Raw genomic sequence first — 19111 nt, 5'->3', positions numbered from 1 at the left:
ATTTTTTTTAGGGAAAGAGCAATTATAGATATACATGAGAAAAAAACACATTTAATCCAATATTGAACCATTTTCAGTCAATCAATGTCTTTATTTTTGATGTACATTGTTGAAAACAGCCAACAATTGCATCTCAGATGTGACTAGAAAAAAAAAAAATCACTGCTTTCACTCAAAAAACTTCTTGATTTTATTAAAAAAAAAAAACAACAACATATTTCTTACCTAAAAATGTAATTACGCTTGATAACACACATCACTTAAAAGCTAGGTGTTTTTTTCCCACGTGTTTCAATTGAATTTCAATCTGTGTCAAGTTATTTTTAAGTTCTAGTTAAGTTTTAAGTTAGTCTAAACTGTAAGTACTGATAGCATTTTGAGTTTTTGCAGTGTTCAAAATAAATGTATGATACCTGCTGTATTGGACCACATTAGGGACCAGTGCTACTTGGTGTTTTATTCAGCAATGACTACTGAGCTAAAACTGACAGTTAGCTTTGTTATGTTTTAATTTTACACCCTCATCACTCTACAGCGCTGTGTTTTTACAGATTAAATAAAGCCTGTATGCAAGACACGTTAGCCACGCATCGACAGTGGTCATAATCAATAGAAACCTCGCCCTACGAAGGGCTAACGTTACATGAGCGAGTGACAGTAACGTTATATTTATTAGCGCTGAGAAGTCTACTGCTTAAAGATGGCGGCTTTTTACCAACGCCGCCCAGACGCAGCCGAGTCTGTCATTTCGTATCTAGTTCTAAATGCATGCGATATCTATGAGATGCATCGGACACTACCTGCTACCACACTAGCATCATGCGGGCGTAGTTTTTGGCAACGTCGGCGGAGTTCGTAGTGGCTGTCGGCTACGGTAAGGTTTTTTTTTTATTTAATTGCTTCTTTCTCTACGCACGTGACATCAGTGCGTTGTCCCGCATTAAAAGCAGTCCGGGCAAAACGTGATGCTTAGAGCTGGCTAAATTAAATGATTCCTCGAGGTGAATAAAATTACTCGGATCAGTTTTTAAACTCGAGTTACTCGACTTCGAGTATTCGTTTCAGCTCTAAACAGGAGTATTAAAATTGCTAATAAAATCGTTTAGGATTATATTAGATGCATATATATTTTTCATATAGAGTATTCAACGAGGAATCCGATAGACCCATTAATAGACTTTTTTGGAAAAATCACCATTTCTTTAAGAAGTCTCATGAATAACGACATGGCCTGTAAAAGTCAATGCAAATTCACTCCGAGACGACTCTCTCCAGGTTACACTTGATGAGAAGTCTCGCCAATGGTAATCATGTTGCCGTGCTTGCCGATTCGAAAGTGTGTAACATGGAAAACGTTAAAACGTAAATCGTGCTGGTTGGAACCGATTAGAGAATCATTAGATAAATTGCCAAACGATTCCATGGAATTGGACCACTCGGAACCCGTTCTCTTTAAAAACCGGGTCTCGATTCCCATCCCTAGTAAACAATAACCTGAGCCCTTAATTAGTTTAGAGTAACATAATTACAACAGCGATTTTTAAGCATGTGGTGATTTTAATCCAAACAGGTCATTGATACAATAATCTATAACATGAGTAAACCATTAGAGAACTGTAATGTACACATGTAGGACTTTTAATTCAAATTTTCTAAATACAGTGGTACCTCGACCAGAGGTTGCGCTAGACTTTTTCGTTGTCTGTCATTTTGACTGACACTGTCTTAATAATCCGGTCATAATCTATTTTTACCCGTCACTTACATTTTTAAAATGATAATAATGACATATTCAATAGTATTTAGTTTTCATTCATTTTTAATTAATATTCTGTCCGAACAAGCTTAACAAGAGGCAAACAGACAGCGGAGTGCACCAATCAGCGACGGGCAGACGTGCCGTTTGCAAAGCGACGAGGGCAGGACGAGGGACTTGCGCACGGAAGTAAACATACGAGGAGAACGGAGTATATTCAACATGGCTAGCGCGAGACAGACTGTTGTCAATGTCTCGTGTCGATGTCTTTTAGCTCATTTAAAACTGAATTTACCGCGGATTGGAGCATATTCTCAGCTCTCCCGTTAGTCATCCGTGTTGTTGTAGAGCCGACTTTCGGCGCGCAAGAGTGACGTTGCTCGTGAAGAACACGTCACGCAAATAAACAAATCTGATTTGTCGATTGATTTTGTACCTACTCGAGAGGCTGTGTCCCAGACTTTTCTCTCAGTGTTTGAAAAATACAGGGAGAACAGTCTGGCCGTGCCAGGCAAACACTCAGTTGCCTTGACATTTTTCCGAGTAAGGCCAACGACGTCATGCATCAAGAGAGACAATAGCTGATTAATATGCTCACTCGCCACCCTGTGGTCCGGGGTGTGAATTGCAACCTGTCAAAATGACGGATGCACTTCAGTTTTTTCCGTCACCGTTTTAAAAAACCGGTCAACGACGGAAAATATTCGGTTAACGCGACCCCTGACCTCGACATACGATCGCTTCGACACACGATCTTTTCGACATCCGACGTAAAATTTGACTCGCCATTTGTTTCTACATTCGACGACATGCTCGAAATATGACGATTTATGACAGTGCCGCAGTTTCTTTGTTTTACCGTAAGACGGACGCATGGCAGATTTTCTGTGAGAGAAATCAACATGGGTTCCAAGAACATTAGTGCAGTTGGTGAAAAAAAGGGAAAATGTTGCTCATCATTGAAATAAAGATGGAAATGATAGAAAAATATGAGCTTGGCAGGCGCGTCCATGAACTGGCTTGACAAAACGGCCGTAGAATGTCCACAATGTCGACGGTTCTCATCTTACCTTCGTTTGCCAGTCTTTATAAGTTATGGTGACAATTAGTATTATTGTAAAATCGCAAAAAAATCGCCAACATTGTCGGGTTTTTAATAATTTATTTCAGAACTTGTGCAACACAACAGGCCTACTGTCCGCCGCTGCTGAACAAAGTGAAAGTAAAGTCCCTCTCTCAATTTGTCAAGTCAGCCACGCGGTGCCACATTATAACCAGATTCATTACATTATGATAGGTATTATTATTTTTGTATTATATTTCCGATTTTTATTCATAATTTATTTGTTTTGCAATGTGTATTTGCTATTTGCAATCGTACCAGCAGTATTTTTTAAGGATTTAGTGTAGGTTTTTGAGCTGTGGAACGAATTATTGGAATTTTAATGTATTGTTATGGAAAAATCCTGCTCGACATACGACCATTTCGACTTACAAACAAGGTCCTGGAACGAATTAACTTAGTATGTAGAGGCACCACTGCATTGGTAGAGTAAAAATGCATAGTTTTGAGTTTGTGAGTAGTCAGAGAGGTCCACTACTAATATTTACCAACCTTTGGCCAGAAATTATTCAGAATTGTGGATTTACAGTACCACAAAAATGAGAACTGTAACCTGGGAATCACGTAATATTGTACATTACGTGACAGCGCACATGATGCACATTTAGAGGGAGTGGTTTTAAGATCAGGCAACTTTATTTCCTTTTTTAAATGATGACAATGGTGGCTGAAGGAATCTGACCTTTCAGCCAGATTGCCGGAATCACGCCAGCTCAACCGCCGTTCCTGCGCTGGCAAAGCTGGAAAAAGGCTTCGAAAAACAAGTTGACGATTTATTCAGGTCGACAGTGATCAAACAGCAAGGCAAAACAGCAACAGACCCAGGCGAGGAGGCAGACTCGTTCCAGGGTCACCATATCACAAGTCAACAAATAATTCCCGAGAAAATGATGACGATTAGTTAAACATTCAGTCTTTTTGAAGGCTCTCGCGGGGCGGGCTGCAGGCAGGAAGAAGGGTGTGTTTGGGTGTTCTTCTGTTGCAGATTTGGGCGATCAAGTTCATGTGTCACCGTTGCTGGGTCATGGTTAATGAGGCAACTGAGGTGGGGGGTTCGGCGCGCCTCACCGTCTGAGAGACGCTGAGCTATCAAACGTAGAGTACTTTTTGTTATCGGGTGTTGTGGTAGTACAGGACGTCCCGCCATTTGTTCTGGACTGCCCTGAAGAGCTGATTGTGGGATTTGTTGTTGCAGACGTGGGGTTGAAGATGTCTTGCCTATCACCTGCTAGTCAGCGTCAATCTTGCTCAGTCAGTTGCATGATGCAAGCATTGGGCTTCCGTGGTCAGAAGGCGTCATGTATCTCTTATGCCCTACATCAAATATATTCTGCTTGTTTTCCTAAACTATGATATATGCTACTTATTTTATATTGGGTACGTTAGAGTAATACAAACAGTCAAACAGTAAATAAGAGAAAAGATACTATTCCTTCATGGCGTTATATATTTTAGAGTGTTGAGAGTGTTTTTAAGAGTTGGGAACAACGCAAGCACACAGAAGTCAACTGCTTTGCCGCTCAATCGGAATGCATTTACCGTTATGCTTGGGTTACGCGAGTTCAGTAATTTTCAGGTCCTGTCATTTGACCACGGGAACACGAACGTTCGCTGGCTTTACCACATACACCAATTCCTACTTTTTTTTCACCGAATACTTATTTTTCTCTTGTACATATAAAATATGTAGGGTCGCAGTCCGCGCATTTGTAGTGACACCAAACCCTACGTACTTTTTCTCCCAACGCCGGTCCACCAGCCCACTGGGGAAATCTCCAGTAACCCCATATGGCAGTCCGCCCTTGCACACAACTATCATTTTGTACTCATTCTTTTACTGTGAAGCCACACGGCTGTCACAACTGCAAAATGTGACTTTGTGACATTGTTGTGCTTAAAAAGTAGGGACGTCCCTGAAAGAGTTGTTGCTTGGATAGAGGCGGATGTTGCTATAAAACCTATGTATACCTTGCTCAATTACAGTAATTGTGCTTTAACAGATTTTCAAGTTACCCATTTCAGTTGAGGTCGATCAATGTGGGATTCTTAAAGGTCTGCTGATTTTTGAAAAATTCAGTCGATTGCCACAGTCTAAGGTGCTCGAGTACGGAGCCCCTACATGGACATCGACAGAAATGAAATAAATTTAAGCCGCACCAGAAATAATCTGGTAAACATTAGCATTATATAGCATTTAAGATAGACGACCTTTGCTATGCAAGTTAGCCAATTGTTCTTTTGTTCTACTTGGATCCTCATTTATTTATTATTTTGTTTGTTTGAGGCTAAGCTCAGACGCTAGTTGAGTCCAAGATTGAAGTAAAGTTCAACTAAACCCTGTATTAGTGTTGCCACCTGTCCCTGGAAATAAGGAACAATCCGAAATTGGGAATTAAATGTTACGTTCCGTATTGAACTAATACGGAATACATATGGATAGATACATTTTTATGCATTTTAGGGGTTTTGGGGTTTCCCTTTTTTTCTCTGCTTGTACAACTTTGGGCGCGAGGGGGGCGTCCGGTATTTCTTATTTCTGAAAGGTGGCCACCCTACCCTGTATGATCATTTTTAGCACACCAAAACTGCTGATGTCCCGATGCGCACCTGAGATTAGCCTCAAACGATATAAAAAAAAAAATTTAAACGAGGGTCTTACAAAAGAACAATTGCCTAACTTGCATAGCAAAAGTTCTCTAGCTTAAATGCTATATAATGCTAATGTTTACCAGATTGTTTCTGGTGTGCACTAGCAACAATCTAGTGCGCAACGCATACTATCTGGTGCGCACCAGATGATTTAAATTTATTTTATTTTTGTCGATGTCCCTCTTGGTGCTCCGAAGGCGAAATGTGAAAGCCAACACGTAGGTCGCGATGCGACTGTAGCAGCAAGCAACAGTGACACATATTGCCCTCTGGCTGTGCGTCATTGCTCATCTCTGATCGGCTCAGAATTTGGAGGGCATTTCAAAATTTCAAAATGTCTTTTCTTAGCACCAACAACTTCCCATACTGCTGCTTTTTTTGTTTTTGTCCTGGAATCACGCAAGACGCAACATAAACTATGTGCTGATCGTACATAATCTGCTAAAATGACACACTCCTCCATGTTGACACTTTTTTTTTTTTTTTTAATGATGAGCAATGTTATACAATCATTGAAATACAAGACAAAAATGAAATATCCATGTTGACGGTTATTTTTTCCCATGTTGACAAAGTGTGGCGTATGGATGTCAATTTCCGGGGTGGCCAGTGTCCTCTCAGGTGATTTGTCGATCAATCAATCCGTTGCTGATTGGTTGAAGTGCCTGGCGACAGAAATACAACTACTTCCTATTTTCTTATATCGCGTCGCTGGTGAGAACGTATACACGTGTGAAATTTTACGTGCACGAACATCGCGTGTCGCTTCGCTGCAAAATGACTGGCGATTTTCGCCTCATAGCGCTCGTTCCATAGAAAATGTATTGAACGCGAGCAACGTCGGCCCCTAAAGCCAATTTTGTAAGCCGATGTTTGATTATGAAAGGCAATGGCGTACCGCACGCAGGATATTTTTAGACCGTGACGTCGCATCGTAAAGCGGAAGTAAAGCCGAAGTGGGACATTATAGACCCGCCCTCGCATAGACCCAACGTAACTAGTGCTACTTTTCTCCGCTAATCTTTCAAAAACGAACATGCCGATCACGCATTGCTTTTTTGGAACTTGTAGAAACGACTCTAGACATTACGACACATGAAGGATGTTTTCTTCATACGTTTCCGGAAACCAAAAACTCGGGAGGAAAAAGACCAAATCAACTTGTGCGGACTTTAACACCAGCTCGGCGAATCCATTCACATTTCATATGCAGTAAACATTATGTTGGGTTGGCATGGTCTTTCAGAGGACAAAGAGGTAAGCCATTTTTATATTTTAACTTATTTTTTTAGCGTAACGTTGTGCCGTACTGCTTCTGTCTGACAATGAATGACCTGAAAAGAATTACAATGGTATCTGACTGCCACTGTTACCGTTTCTGTTATATATATATATATATATATATATATATATATATATATATATGTATATATATATATATATATATATATATATATATATATATACACACACACACACACACACATATATATATATATATATATATAAAACAACTTTAGTAAGGGGGAAGTGTAAATAAATTATAGGATTAAGATGTGTTATCAATGAAAAAATTAAAAGTGTTCGTTGGCTGTCACTGAGTAGCATTTGCGATCGCTACACAAAGCTAACTAAATTACCCCAAGAACGGTAAGAGACGTAGGACAACCAGAGGATATATAAGAAAGACAGGGCTGATTGTAAAGGATAGCTTGTTGAAACTGGAGAATGTCATTGTCAGTCGCGTCGATAAAAAAGCCAAAGCTATGCTTAGGTCGGCTCGTTTTTTTCGTCTTTTTCAGCCTTCGACACTAAAGCCATCTCTTTAACTGAACATTTTTATGTTCTTCCACATCTTTGCCAGTCAATTTGGCACCAGGCACATCATTTTCGGAGAGAATTGGTAGGTTTAGCTCTGTAAACATCTCCTTCGTACACGATTTCCATTCATTTCCTATTAGGGACAAACGGTGGCTTGTCCCTACTTAGCAACAGTAGCTAATGTCATGAACATTAATGAGCGGAAGTGACGTGTTGCTTGCGGTACGCCATTGAAACACTCTCTATATAAATGTATATACAATAGTAGAACTGAATCAGGGTTTATGCAGGTCATCAAAACACATGAAAAGTCGTAATATGGATTTTGTCAAAATTCTGCCCTTAAAAGAAAACTTGACGGTTAAAGAAAACTTTGTTTATGTTATTTATGAGAGTTGTCTGATTTTATCGATTTGCCGGGATAAGAGAACATAAGATTAAATCATTACAGGACAAGGGAGCCGAGACTATCAACTCTCCGATAATATCAACTGATTAACGCATATTAAAATGAAATTAGATTATATCGACGTCGGTTTTTCATGATCAATTTTGGGTCCAATGCAGATTCTTGACTCTTGACAAGGTGATAATGCTGGAACTTTGGTTTGGTGCTGTTCCAGTGAGATTTACAAAGATGACTGCCTGAAGAAAACATTAAAATTCCCTCAGTCCTTGATGATAAGGGGCTGCATGTCAGGCAAAGGCACAGGGGAGATGGCTGTGGTTAACTCTTCAATAAATGCAAGTTTACATTTAAATTTTAGACAGCTTTCTTATCCCTTCAATTAAAAATATGTTTGTCAAAATGACAATGCATCTTGCCAAAGAGCTAAAACTGTTAAAGCATTCCTTGGAGAAAGACTCATCCAGTCAATGTCATGGCCTGCAAATAGCCCAGATCTTAACCCTATTGAAAATCTGTGGTGGAAAGGTCCACAGCAAGGCTCCGACCTGCAAGGATGATCTGGCAACTGCAATCAAAGAGAGTTGGCACCAAATTGGTGAAGAATACCGTAATTTCCCGAATATAAGGCGCACCCGTGTATAACGCGCACCCCAAATTTACTTGTAAAATCTAGGGAAAATTATTGTACCTGTTTATAACGCGCACCCTAATTTTAGAAGAAAACAGAGCTTGTGTACAGATACAGAGATGTCATTTTACTGACTGGTGAAACACAGCACAAGCATAGCACATTGGTAGTTCAAAACATTACCGTAAAATGACAATATTTACGGTAATAATATGATTTGACAACTTCTCCAACTTACCAGAATCTAGGAGAAAACAAAACAGATGTGACTTTTCTTTTAAAGGCTGCTGTATAACTTGCTCGTTTCCTCATGATGAATAAATGTTTCTTCCATGGATTGATACGGTAAAATGAAAGTGAGAACGTAAGTCGGAAATCCGTGAGAGCTCATAGCTGTCAACTCGACAGTAACAAAAGGAACTATTGTTATTTGGGTTTGAGTTTCCCGAGGGACCGATATAGTTGACGGACACAGGAAGTGTGTGTCCTTACATTTGTTATGGTCCGAATTGCGGAGCTGCAATAAACGTCGACTCAAATGAGTTCAAGAAACTAAATTCTGTGCTTTATGAAGAGTGAAAAAAGCAGAATTTAACACAGACGAAATCATTCGGCCGATTAGAGTGAAGTATTACGGAAACAAAACGGTGACGTCACGTACCGCAACGGTCGGCAACAGGTCGCCGCATACGTTTCTTCAACACACCGTGGCCGTGTCAATGAAAAAAAATCGGTTTATATATATATGTAATACATATATATTTATGTCTCCATCCATGTACCCGTTTATAATGCGCACCATGAGTTTACAAGTTGATTTTGGGGAAAAAAAGTGCGCGTTATATTCGGGAAATTACGGTACTCATCAAGTCCATGCCTCGGAGACTGCAAGCGGTAATAAAAGCCAGAGGTGGTGCTACTAAATACTGGAGATGTGTTTTGATTGTTACAGTATTTCTTTGTTTGTTTCTTATGATTCCTTATGTTTTTCCTCAGAATGGAGCGATTCCATATGTTTCCCTGCGCTTGCTCCATAAAAGTAACATTTACTGACCACCACAATGTTTTTTATTCATTTCTTTTAGTGTTTTGAATGCTAAAGAGTTGCACTTGTGAACTAATTCATTATTTTTTTTCAAGCTTTTTATCTGAGTTTGTTCTACATGATAAAATGTCTGAGTTAGTGCTCATCAGAGACTGGCGATTCCATACCTTTTGCTGGGGTTTTTAGACATCTTTTAACTATCATTCATTCATTTTCCATGCCGCTTTTTTTTCCTCACGAGGGTCGCGGAAGTGCTGGAGCCTATCCCAGCTAACTATGGGCAGTAGGCAGGGGACACCCTGAACTGGTTGCCAGCCAATCGCAGGGCACAAGGACACATACAACCATTCACGCTCAAAAATGAACTATTTTAGATTTTCATGATGATATTCCTAAAATCTTTAAAGACATAGTTAAGGTTAGCCTTATGAGAATCACCGGATTGCAGGGCACTTCAGCAATTATCTCTACTTGGAATGTGCTACTGCTTGCCTATCTTTGTGGCCATGTTGGAGATATGGACACTCAGTATTCACTCATCCGAGACTAGTGAATCCATACTTTTGGCTAGGGGTTGTATAAATTTGTATCAGATGGAGGGCCAACTTCACAGAGATCTTTATGCATTGTATGGTTAAGTTTAGGCTTGATTTTCAATTATGACAAATAGTGGTAACTTACAATTGTTTCTGGAGTGTTCACGAGCCCACTTGGCAATATTCTTGACGGAGTGATGTCGGTTTGCAGTAGTACCCAAGGGATTGACGGTCATGGGCATTCAGTTTAGGTTTTCAGCCTTGCTGCTTCCACACTGAAATTACTACAGATTCTCCAGGTCTTTTGACAATATATTATGGACCACAGATGCTGAAACCCCTAAATTCCTTTCAAACGGGCATTGATAAATGTTCTTGAACTAATGGACTATTTGATTATACAGTTGTTCACAAAGTGGTGAAACTCACTGCATACTTATTTGTGAACAACTAGGAGTTTTGTTTTATACCCAATCTTGACACTCAACAGTTTCCAATTAACCTGTTTATGTTAATGTTCCAAGCAGGGTTTTTTGGGGTTTGTTTTAGAGTTCTTTAGCTTGCCTAGGCTTTTATTTACCCTGTCTGGCTTTTTGGGAATGAATAGAGTATTTACTAAAACGTGTCTTAATTAGGTTGAAACATTTGTAAATCACTGTATTCTGTTTGTATTTACACATTGTCCCAACTTCAGTGAAAATGGGATTTCGTAAAAGCAATACATTTTCAGTTTGTGATTGCAACTCATTCTCAAATTTTACATCCATTTAAATTTTAGATGTATTTCTATCTAATTATATGTGCCAAAATTAAGAGAGAGAAAACGAAAATAAAAATAGAATTCCTCTACAGCAGGTATCAATATCAGACCTAGCAAAGTGCACATTTTGGATAGGAGTGCAACAGTACACACAAGTCGATCCGGTACGTACTTTGGTACGGGGGTCATGGTTCGGTACGTGTTCGGTACAACAGGGAAAACAAAAAGGCTCATGTTGCACATTTTGCACAATTAATCAAGCAGGATTGAGGTACTACCAAATATTAAAAAAAAAAAAAAAAAAAAAAAAAACTTTCCATGTTTGGCATGGAGTTACCTCTTTTCCCTCTCTGTTTTTCTAATTTAGAAAACGTCGAGGCGCGCCGAGTGTCCTTTCGGGGTCTGAGAGGTTTGATGCTCTGAGATACCAACGCATTAGAAAGGCTAAGAAGATGACAATGAATAACAATAATTCCAAGACTCGGAGGAAAGCAGGTATGTTGGTGACAAATATTCAACATTATTTGTTACACTTCAACATCAAAAGCATATGCTATGTTTATTAACTTAAAATATGTAAAAGACAAACTTAATTTTAGTACAGTAGTATTTTATTAAATGCTTCATTGAGTGAGTCCACTCAAATCTGCTCAAGCTGCTCACTTACACACAATGAGTTGTCACAGCAACTGTTCAACAAGTTAAACAATGATTGACACATGTGGCGCTTTTGAAGGTCGTGACTCTGGCAAGATCAAACAGAAATATCTGTCAATCATCATTAACTTTAATAAGCAACTCAAGTGCACTTGCACTGCCTGATGAACAAAGAGATGGGAGAGGGAGCGATAGTGAGACTATCGGCAATCAGCTCAGGACAGCTCATCTGTTTTATTATTATTTATTTAATTGAAAAGAAATCGGCGATGTACTGAGATGAAATGAAATGGGGAGGGATTACTAAACCAAATTAATTGATAGGCTAAATGATCAATGCAAAAAAAACATCTATCATGCACTAACTTTCATGTGTCTTTGTTCTGGTGATTCAACGTTCAATTCAAACCTTTGTTTTCAAAAACATTTTGAAGTGCAAGTACAATTATTAAAAAAAGCGGGGAGCTATCCAAACTAAAGTATTGTAATCTAAAAGTGATTTGGGAAAAAAATTCATGAAAAACAATGTGAGATATCCAAGGACCGATCGACATCTGAGGCATCGTAGACTACCCCAAGACTCGAACCAAGCTCTCATGAAATTCTTGATGTGCGATTTCATGTCAGTTCATATTCATGTCAGTGTCCCAATTCTTGGATCGCTTCCCGTATTTCTAGTCCATAAATGAACATATGTGTGGTACAGCTTTACAAATTGTCAAAATTAAAGGTAGTAAAAATCTTCAAAAAGCAGAATTGCTTTGTTTGCTGTCTGTGAAGCTGAACAACGTTTAGTGAGGACAGAACATGTCATCTTAATAAAGTCAAGTAAAGAATAAAATACTGTGAGGTACAATAAGGTACTGTTAATGTGACCAAAAAAACAGCAGAAAAAAAGTGACTGAAGACAAAATGGCGGACAAGACTCCGGTGTGTTATAGTCGAAATTGCGTAAATTGAGTACGTCGTAACGCGGGGACTACCTGTATTGTATTGTATTTTTGCCTCTCATAACCTGAAATTTATTTCTTTGTAATGTGTCGTAACCTCAAAATAATATTTATACAGATGTTCGTAAGTAGAAGTACACTGCAAAAAACTCAAAATCTTAGCAAGAATATCTGTCTAATTTCTAACTACTACTATCTAGTATCTATACTGTCTATAATTTCTAACATCTAATCCCTCTTAAAATGGGACAAAGTCCCTTAACAAGTAAAATTTGAGCAAGAAATATTGTCTTATTTTTAGACTATACATTTTAAGTAAAAATACAGTGTATTGTACTTGTACTGCAAGTACTTCGTATTTGTAGTACAAGTACATCTACTTGCCTGTACTACAAGTACATGTAGCATTAAAATTAGTATAAACAGCAGTAATATGACTATTATGAGTCTAATATTAGGTCTTCGAAGCTAAAAAATAGTATTACAGGCTTGTTAAGAGGCCCATAATAAGCCTGTAATTCTGAATGTACTAGTAAGTATCATAATCTTATGAGATTTTTTGTGAGTCTCATAATAAGCCTGAAATACTATTTTTAAGCATTATTGGCTTGTTATAGGACTTAAAATGAGTAGGTAATACTTATTTTTTGGCTCAAAGGCTTGACTTCCTAAAGCAAGTTAAATATAACTACAGTGGTACCTTGACATACGATTGCTTCGACACACGATCTTTATGACATCCAACGTAAAATTTGACTCGCCATTTGTTTCTATATCCGACGACACGCTCGAAATACAATTTAAGACAGCGCCGCAGTTTGTTTTCCCGCATGACGGATGCACGGCGGATTTTCTTGAGAGAGAAATAAACATGAATGTTAGTGCAGGTGGTGAAAAAAGGAGAGGCTAAGCATTGAAATAAAGATGAAAATCATAGAAAAATGTGAGCGTGGTGTGCGTGTCCTTGAACTGTCTCGACATGCCGCTGTAGAATGTCTACGATCTCGACTGTCCTCCTCTGACCTCCATTCGCCAGTCTTAGTTATGTTAAGGTGACTATTATTATGATTGTAACATCGCCCCAAATATCGCCAGCTTCGGTTTTTAATCATTTATTTCAGAAGTTGTGCAACACAACATGCCAACTGTCTGTCGCAGCTGAACATGAAAAGTGAACGTAAAAAGTCCTCTCTCTGTCACGTCAGCCACACGTTGCGTTCAGGTACACCTCGTAAAACACATTCACCGCATTAGAAACCAAAGGTATTATTATTATTATTATTATCTCTATTTTCATAATTTATTCGTTTTGCTCTGTGTAATTTCTATTTGCTAAAGTAACAGCAGTGTTTATTAAGAATTTAGTGTAGGTTTTCAGGCTGTGGAACAAATTAATGGAATTATAATATATTCTTATGGAGGTATCCTGCTCGACATACGACCAGTTCGACTTACAAACAAGGTCCTGGAACGAATTAACTTCGTATGTCGAGGTACCACTGTAGTTTCAAGATCTCTTGAATGGATGTCTTATTTTAAGAAATCTTTCCAAGAAAAAAATTGCTTGTTCTATTGGCAGATTTTTTTTTACTTGTTATCAGCTAATCTTAACAGATTTAAAAAAAAAAAAAAAAAAAAAAAAAAAAAAAAAAAAATTGAATGAATTTGTGTCCAAAATATGGTCTCCTTAATTTGTAAATCATAAGGTGCCGGAACGCAAAGTACATATAACAGCGCAGGGATGACGAGACGGGCACAGGTCCCGGAACATATGCAGAAAATGGTGCTGGAAACAACACGGGAAAGCCTATTTGCCATGCTGTGGGATTTAAAAGCCTCAATTACAGATAATATCAATAGTATAAATGTTATGACAACAATTTAAAATTATTTCGGCTATACTCTGCACAGCACAGGGAATTGCCCACATATCACTGGTGGGACTTACTGTACACAGTCAGCAATTAGTTTTTCAACAGGTGTAACTTGTAAAACATAAAACAAAATAACCTGAGATTACAATAAATAACAAAAACCCATTCTTTTCTGAGTTTCATTCCCTCCCGTCTTCTCTGTGTCCAAAGTTTCCACCGCCTTATAAATTGTGCAGCCCAAACCCGTATTTCCCATAAGGGAACTGGCCAGTTGCTCCAGTTGTTGGTGGTCCACCTGGCTGACAGCTGGCGCTGTAGCTGGCCCCCACTCCAGGTGGCGCTGAACCTGACCAGCTGCTGCCACGGTAGCAGCCTCCTGCCCCGGCTTGGCTGGCTGTCCGTGAACCTGGCTAGCTGCTGCGGTGCTAGCCTCCTGCAACACCCGGTCCTGACCGTTAGCATGATCGCTGCAGCTGCCCTCATCGCCAGTTGTCACTTTTCTGACTCGTTTTGAACCATCTTCCTTCTTTTTGAAAACAGACAGTAAATGCAACTGTCTCTTTGACATGTTGAAATACCATTCGATCCTGGCTGCTTGCTCCCCAGATGCCGCAAATTTCCAAAGTTTCTTTTTTTCTTTTTCTTTTTTTTTCAATGGCAGGGTAGTGATTTGTTGGTCCAGCTTTACAGTGCATCAACAAATCTGAATTTATGCATATTATTATTTTATTTTACACATTTTTTAAACGTCTTTATATATATTTTTTTCTATACACGAGAGGTGCCAGATCTGCCCAAATAAGTCACAGGGAGGCCAAAATCAAGAGGTCCTGGATCTTGTTCTGGCAGGATCCAGCACAAATTAACCCTTGGTCTCCTATCATTTTAATGTCATAGTACATTTTACACCACCCTACCCACCCAATGTTTAGTCTTGGCAATGTTAAGAAAAATTTTTTTTAAATGTTTGAGGTATTTTTTTCAATCCATGAAAATGGATACATTTTTGGCCTCATATGCTGTGGCTGTAAACTTATCCATTACCTTTCCTCTTTCAGGTGTCTCTGCCTCTCAGACCCAACAGGCTCACATCACTCAGGTACTTCAGCCCGAAGAAGCGCTCTACCTCCACAGGAAGAAGAAACGGCTCCTTCTTCACGATCCATACACTCGCTTCTCTGCTCTGCTGTACCGACGTCCCCTTCGAGAAGACCAGAAGGCTATTTTGGCTTGTATGGACAACGTAGAACTAGACCACGCTACCTTCCTCTGAAAACCCACACAAATCAAGATCATCACAATAACTCTTTCCCTTTGTAATCTATTATCTACTTAGGGGAGGAGCACTTCATTAAGCGTTTCAATTTGGTGCAACATTTTGTTCAACCAGAGCTCAGTTCAACCATTAATGATGGTTTTATACAGTTAGTATGACGTTTGAGAATTTAATCATATTAACATTTATTTCAACCTGATGACAATCCCTTCAAAATATGAAAAAAAATGGGTTATGACATACTGTTTGTATGTCTGGAATTCATTTGCTTACCTCTATCTTCTCCCCATTGACACATTTAGTGTGTTTCTAAATGTGTTTACATTTCCAGCAAATGAAACCAGAATGATAGCTGGCAGTTCTCCTCCAGTTTAAAAAGGCATTTGGGCAGATTGATTGATTAACATTTTCTGTAAGATCCAAATTTTCCTCTAATTTAGTTAGCCAATTAGAACGCATTTCAGGCTTACATCATGTTGCCTAAATGAAAACAGCACCTTAGAAAGTAGTGCAGGTGTCTCTTGACAGCCACACATTTTCTGTCAAACACCTCTTTCATTTTAGTGAAAACCCTAAAACCTCAGATCACAGGAGCTGGGACCACACAAGACCAACTCTACCTAAATGAATTCACTGCTGGCTTTCCTCACCATTGTAATTTAGGTTTAATATATTCATCGGAAAAAAATCAGGCTAGGTGAGCTTGGATAACAAGAAATGAGTAGATTAAGTCAAGGTCCAAATCAAGGGCGTAGGTTTGCATAGGGACGTTAGGGACAACACTACCAACTTTTCAGGATGCTCAAATTATCCCCACCTACTTTTAAGCGACCTTATTTGCATTATTTAATGACTTCAGTTATATATGTCATTTAGATTGTCTTCCTATATGTTATAAGGATAGAATTGATCCTACCATTATTAAGTGAATTACAGTACTTTCATTATGTTCAGACTTACACTGACCCTTTTTCACTTGCTGAATGTGCCAGTCCATTTTTCCCTTGAAACGCATGCTTGATTGGCTGATGACTTGAAACACACACGCCCATTCACAGCCCGACAGAAATACAACAAGCCGCCTCCCCTGCCCCCTTCAAAGACGAGGGATATTAGAAGTTTTTTTCCGCCAGCAGCAGCCACTGCTAGTAATGTAAAAAGACGTCAATGTTGTGGAGGTGGGGAACACGCCACTAAAAATAAAAACAGCTAGCTGAAAATATGCTTAACAGACATATTTTAGCAAAAGGTTTGTATATTTAATCTTAAAAGAAAAACTTGTTTGTCAGAAATGTTCTTAATTCAAGAATATTGTTCAAAGCATTATTGGAATGATTTTTTTTTTCTTGATTTAGGTGAAAGATGACCAACTTTTAAATGTATGGGCTCAATACAAACAAAACATAATATTTACTTAAAATAAGTGGAAGAATCTGACACATTAATCTGTTAAGTAGCCTTTAACACTTAAAAAAAAGATTTTGACTAGATTTTTAAAAAATTATTAGACTAAGACGTTATAAAATTTGCAGTGTGAAAGTATACGTCAATACAGATTAATTTTGCATTAATCATTTAGCCTTTCAATTAATTAGGTTTATATTGGTGAGAAATGTAGCCCTGACCCCCATTCACCAAATATGTTTGGTCTTATTAATGTCCCGTCCCCAGCAAAAAGTGTACATGCAGGTTATGCTGTTATATCGTCCCTACCAATATTAAGACCAAACCTACGCCCTTGGTCCAAACGCTTTAATTTCTCCCTTCTGAGACATGCACTGGAGCAAAATATTCCCATGCCCATTCTTTTTTTTTTTTTTTTTTTTTTTTTTTTTTTTCTTGCAGAGGTGGGTAGAATAGCCCAAAATTTGCCCAGTGCACTCACTCACAGACTCATTGCAAATTCCTTCAACCCCTCGCATTTCTGCAGATATTTAAGTCCGCCCGTCTCATCAGACCATAGGACATGGTTCCAGTAATCCATGTGCTTTGTTGACATGTCTTCAGCAAACTGTTTGCGGGCTTTCTTGTCTTCAGAAGAGGCTTCCTCCTGGGGTGACAGCCAGCACACCAATTTGATGTAGAGTGCGGCGTATGGTCTGAGCACTAACAGGCTGACCCCCCCACCTCTTCAATCTCTGCAGCAATGTCCTGTAACGAGTCACAGGACATTTTGAAGGGTAAATGACAAGCAGTACTCAATTTTGACATTTACGGATGTACTGTATGTTTTTTCAAAGGGGTGCACTCACTTTTGTTGCCATGGGTTTGGATATTAATGGCTATATTTTGAGTTATTTTGAGGGGGAAATGAATTAACTCTATTATATATGCTGCACACAGACTACTTTTAATTGTGTCAAAGTTTCATTTTGTCAGTGTTGTCCCATGAAAAGATATACATAAATATCTGCAGAAATGCGAGGGGTGTACTCACTTTTGTGATACACTGTACATATGGGCGTGCGTGTGCTGCGTGCACTCAGCACACGTGCATGTTGATTACATATGAGACTCCAGTAGCTTCCACAGATGTTTACTGGCCATCAACACGCCATGGAATTCAGAAGTTAAAAAATTACTTACAAAATAAGGAAATAAAACCGTGATTATTGTTGCGACGTCTCATTGGTGAAACTGGTAGAGCCACTGTAAATGCATAAATAAAGTAAAATTTAATATGTAGAATAAAGAGGAAAAATGTAACGACTCTCGTGTAGCCCAAAGTAGTGGAGTGGAGAAGTATGTTTTTCTCCAAAAGTTACTCAAGTAAATGTAACACGTTACTACCCACCTCTTTTTTTGTGTCTGGTTTTATGCTACTGTCTCCTGTTAATTTACTGCAGGTAGTCTAGAGAGCTCTAAATCTGAATCAAATATCAATACAAAAACATTTTAGTAAAGAATATATACAGATTTTGCGCTGGATTTACCAACATAGGAAATATACTGTAACTGAGATTAATATTTATCTCTGGTTGCCCAGATTTCTATCTATTCATTGACTTTGTCTAGTTAAGCTTGCAGGGAGCTGTTGCCTATCCTACTATCTGAACTGAGCTTGAGGGGAAAGGCAATTTACACTTGGTCGCCAGTCAACCACAGTACAAACACAGAATAAGACAACCTTTACACCGTCATCTAGAAACCACTGAAGACTGAACGCACGTTGCCTGAACTTGAGTCAGACAAATGAATCACTGCACCATGAGTGACATCCTGCCTGCTTCACTTCCAATGTAATTTCTACTTAGCCATTTTGCTTCTCGTAGTATGAATGTATTTTTCAATTTTGCTAGCCTTTCTATGTGGTCTCATGCTAAAAATAAGAATCAGAAGTCACTTATCAAGAAATAGGATGCAAAATTAGAGGCAGCTATATTTTCAGTCTTATAGTGATTTTGTTTCTTCCTCTTTTTCATTTTGGAAGTCTTGTTTTGATGTTTAAATCTGATCATTCAGTAGACAAAGGAGAGAACACTTTAGTGAAGATCAGGAAGAGTCATTCTATCGTGGGATTTTGTTACCATTCGTGTTTTTGTGTTACAGTTGAGCATCTTCATACACTTCTTATTCCTTCATCAGATTTTTTAAAAGGTGCTCAGTAAAAAAAAAAAAAAAAAAAAA

General features: G+C 38.6%; 1 protein-coding gene across 5 annotated transcripts in view; it reads left to right on the top strand.

The window, feature by feature from the left end:
• The window catches only part of LOC130906240 (protein turtle homolog B-like), a 204187-nt gene extending 185076 nt beyond the window's left edge, over positions 1–19111 (top strand). For 3 of the 5 annotated variants that reach the window (XM_057820342.1, XM_057820343.1, XM_057820341.1), the window contains exons 19-20: positions 11095–11222; positions 15267–19111. In XM_057820342.1, coding sequence (XP_057676325.1) covers positions 11095–11222; positions 15267–15481 — 343 coding nt within the window. In that variant the 3' untranslated portion in view covers positions 15482–19111. Of the gene's footprint in view, positions 1–11094; positions 13931–15266 lie in introns of those variants that run through there. The other 2 variants (XM_057820344.1, XM_057820345.1) reach the window with 2 other exon arrangements.

Source organism: Corythoichthys intestinalis, chromosome 18 (assembly GCF_030265065.1).
Source record: "Corythoichthys intestinalis isolate RoL2023-P3 chromosome 18, ASM3026506v1, whole genome shotgun sequence".
NCBI lineage: Eukaryota > Metazoa > Chordata > Actinopteri > Syngnathiformes > Syngnathidae > Corythoichthys > Corythoichthys intestinalis.
Note: the sequence above shows the minus strand (reverse complement) of the source record. Positions and strands in the feature narration are given on the sequence as shown.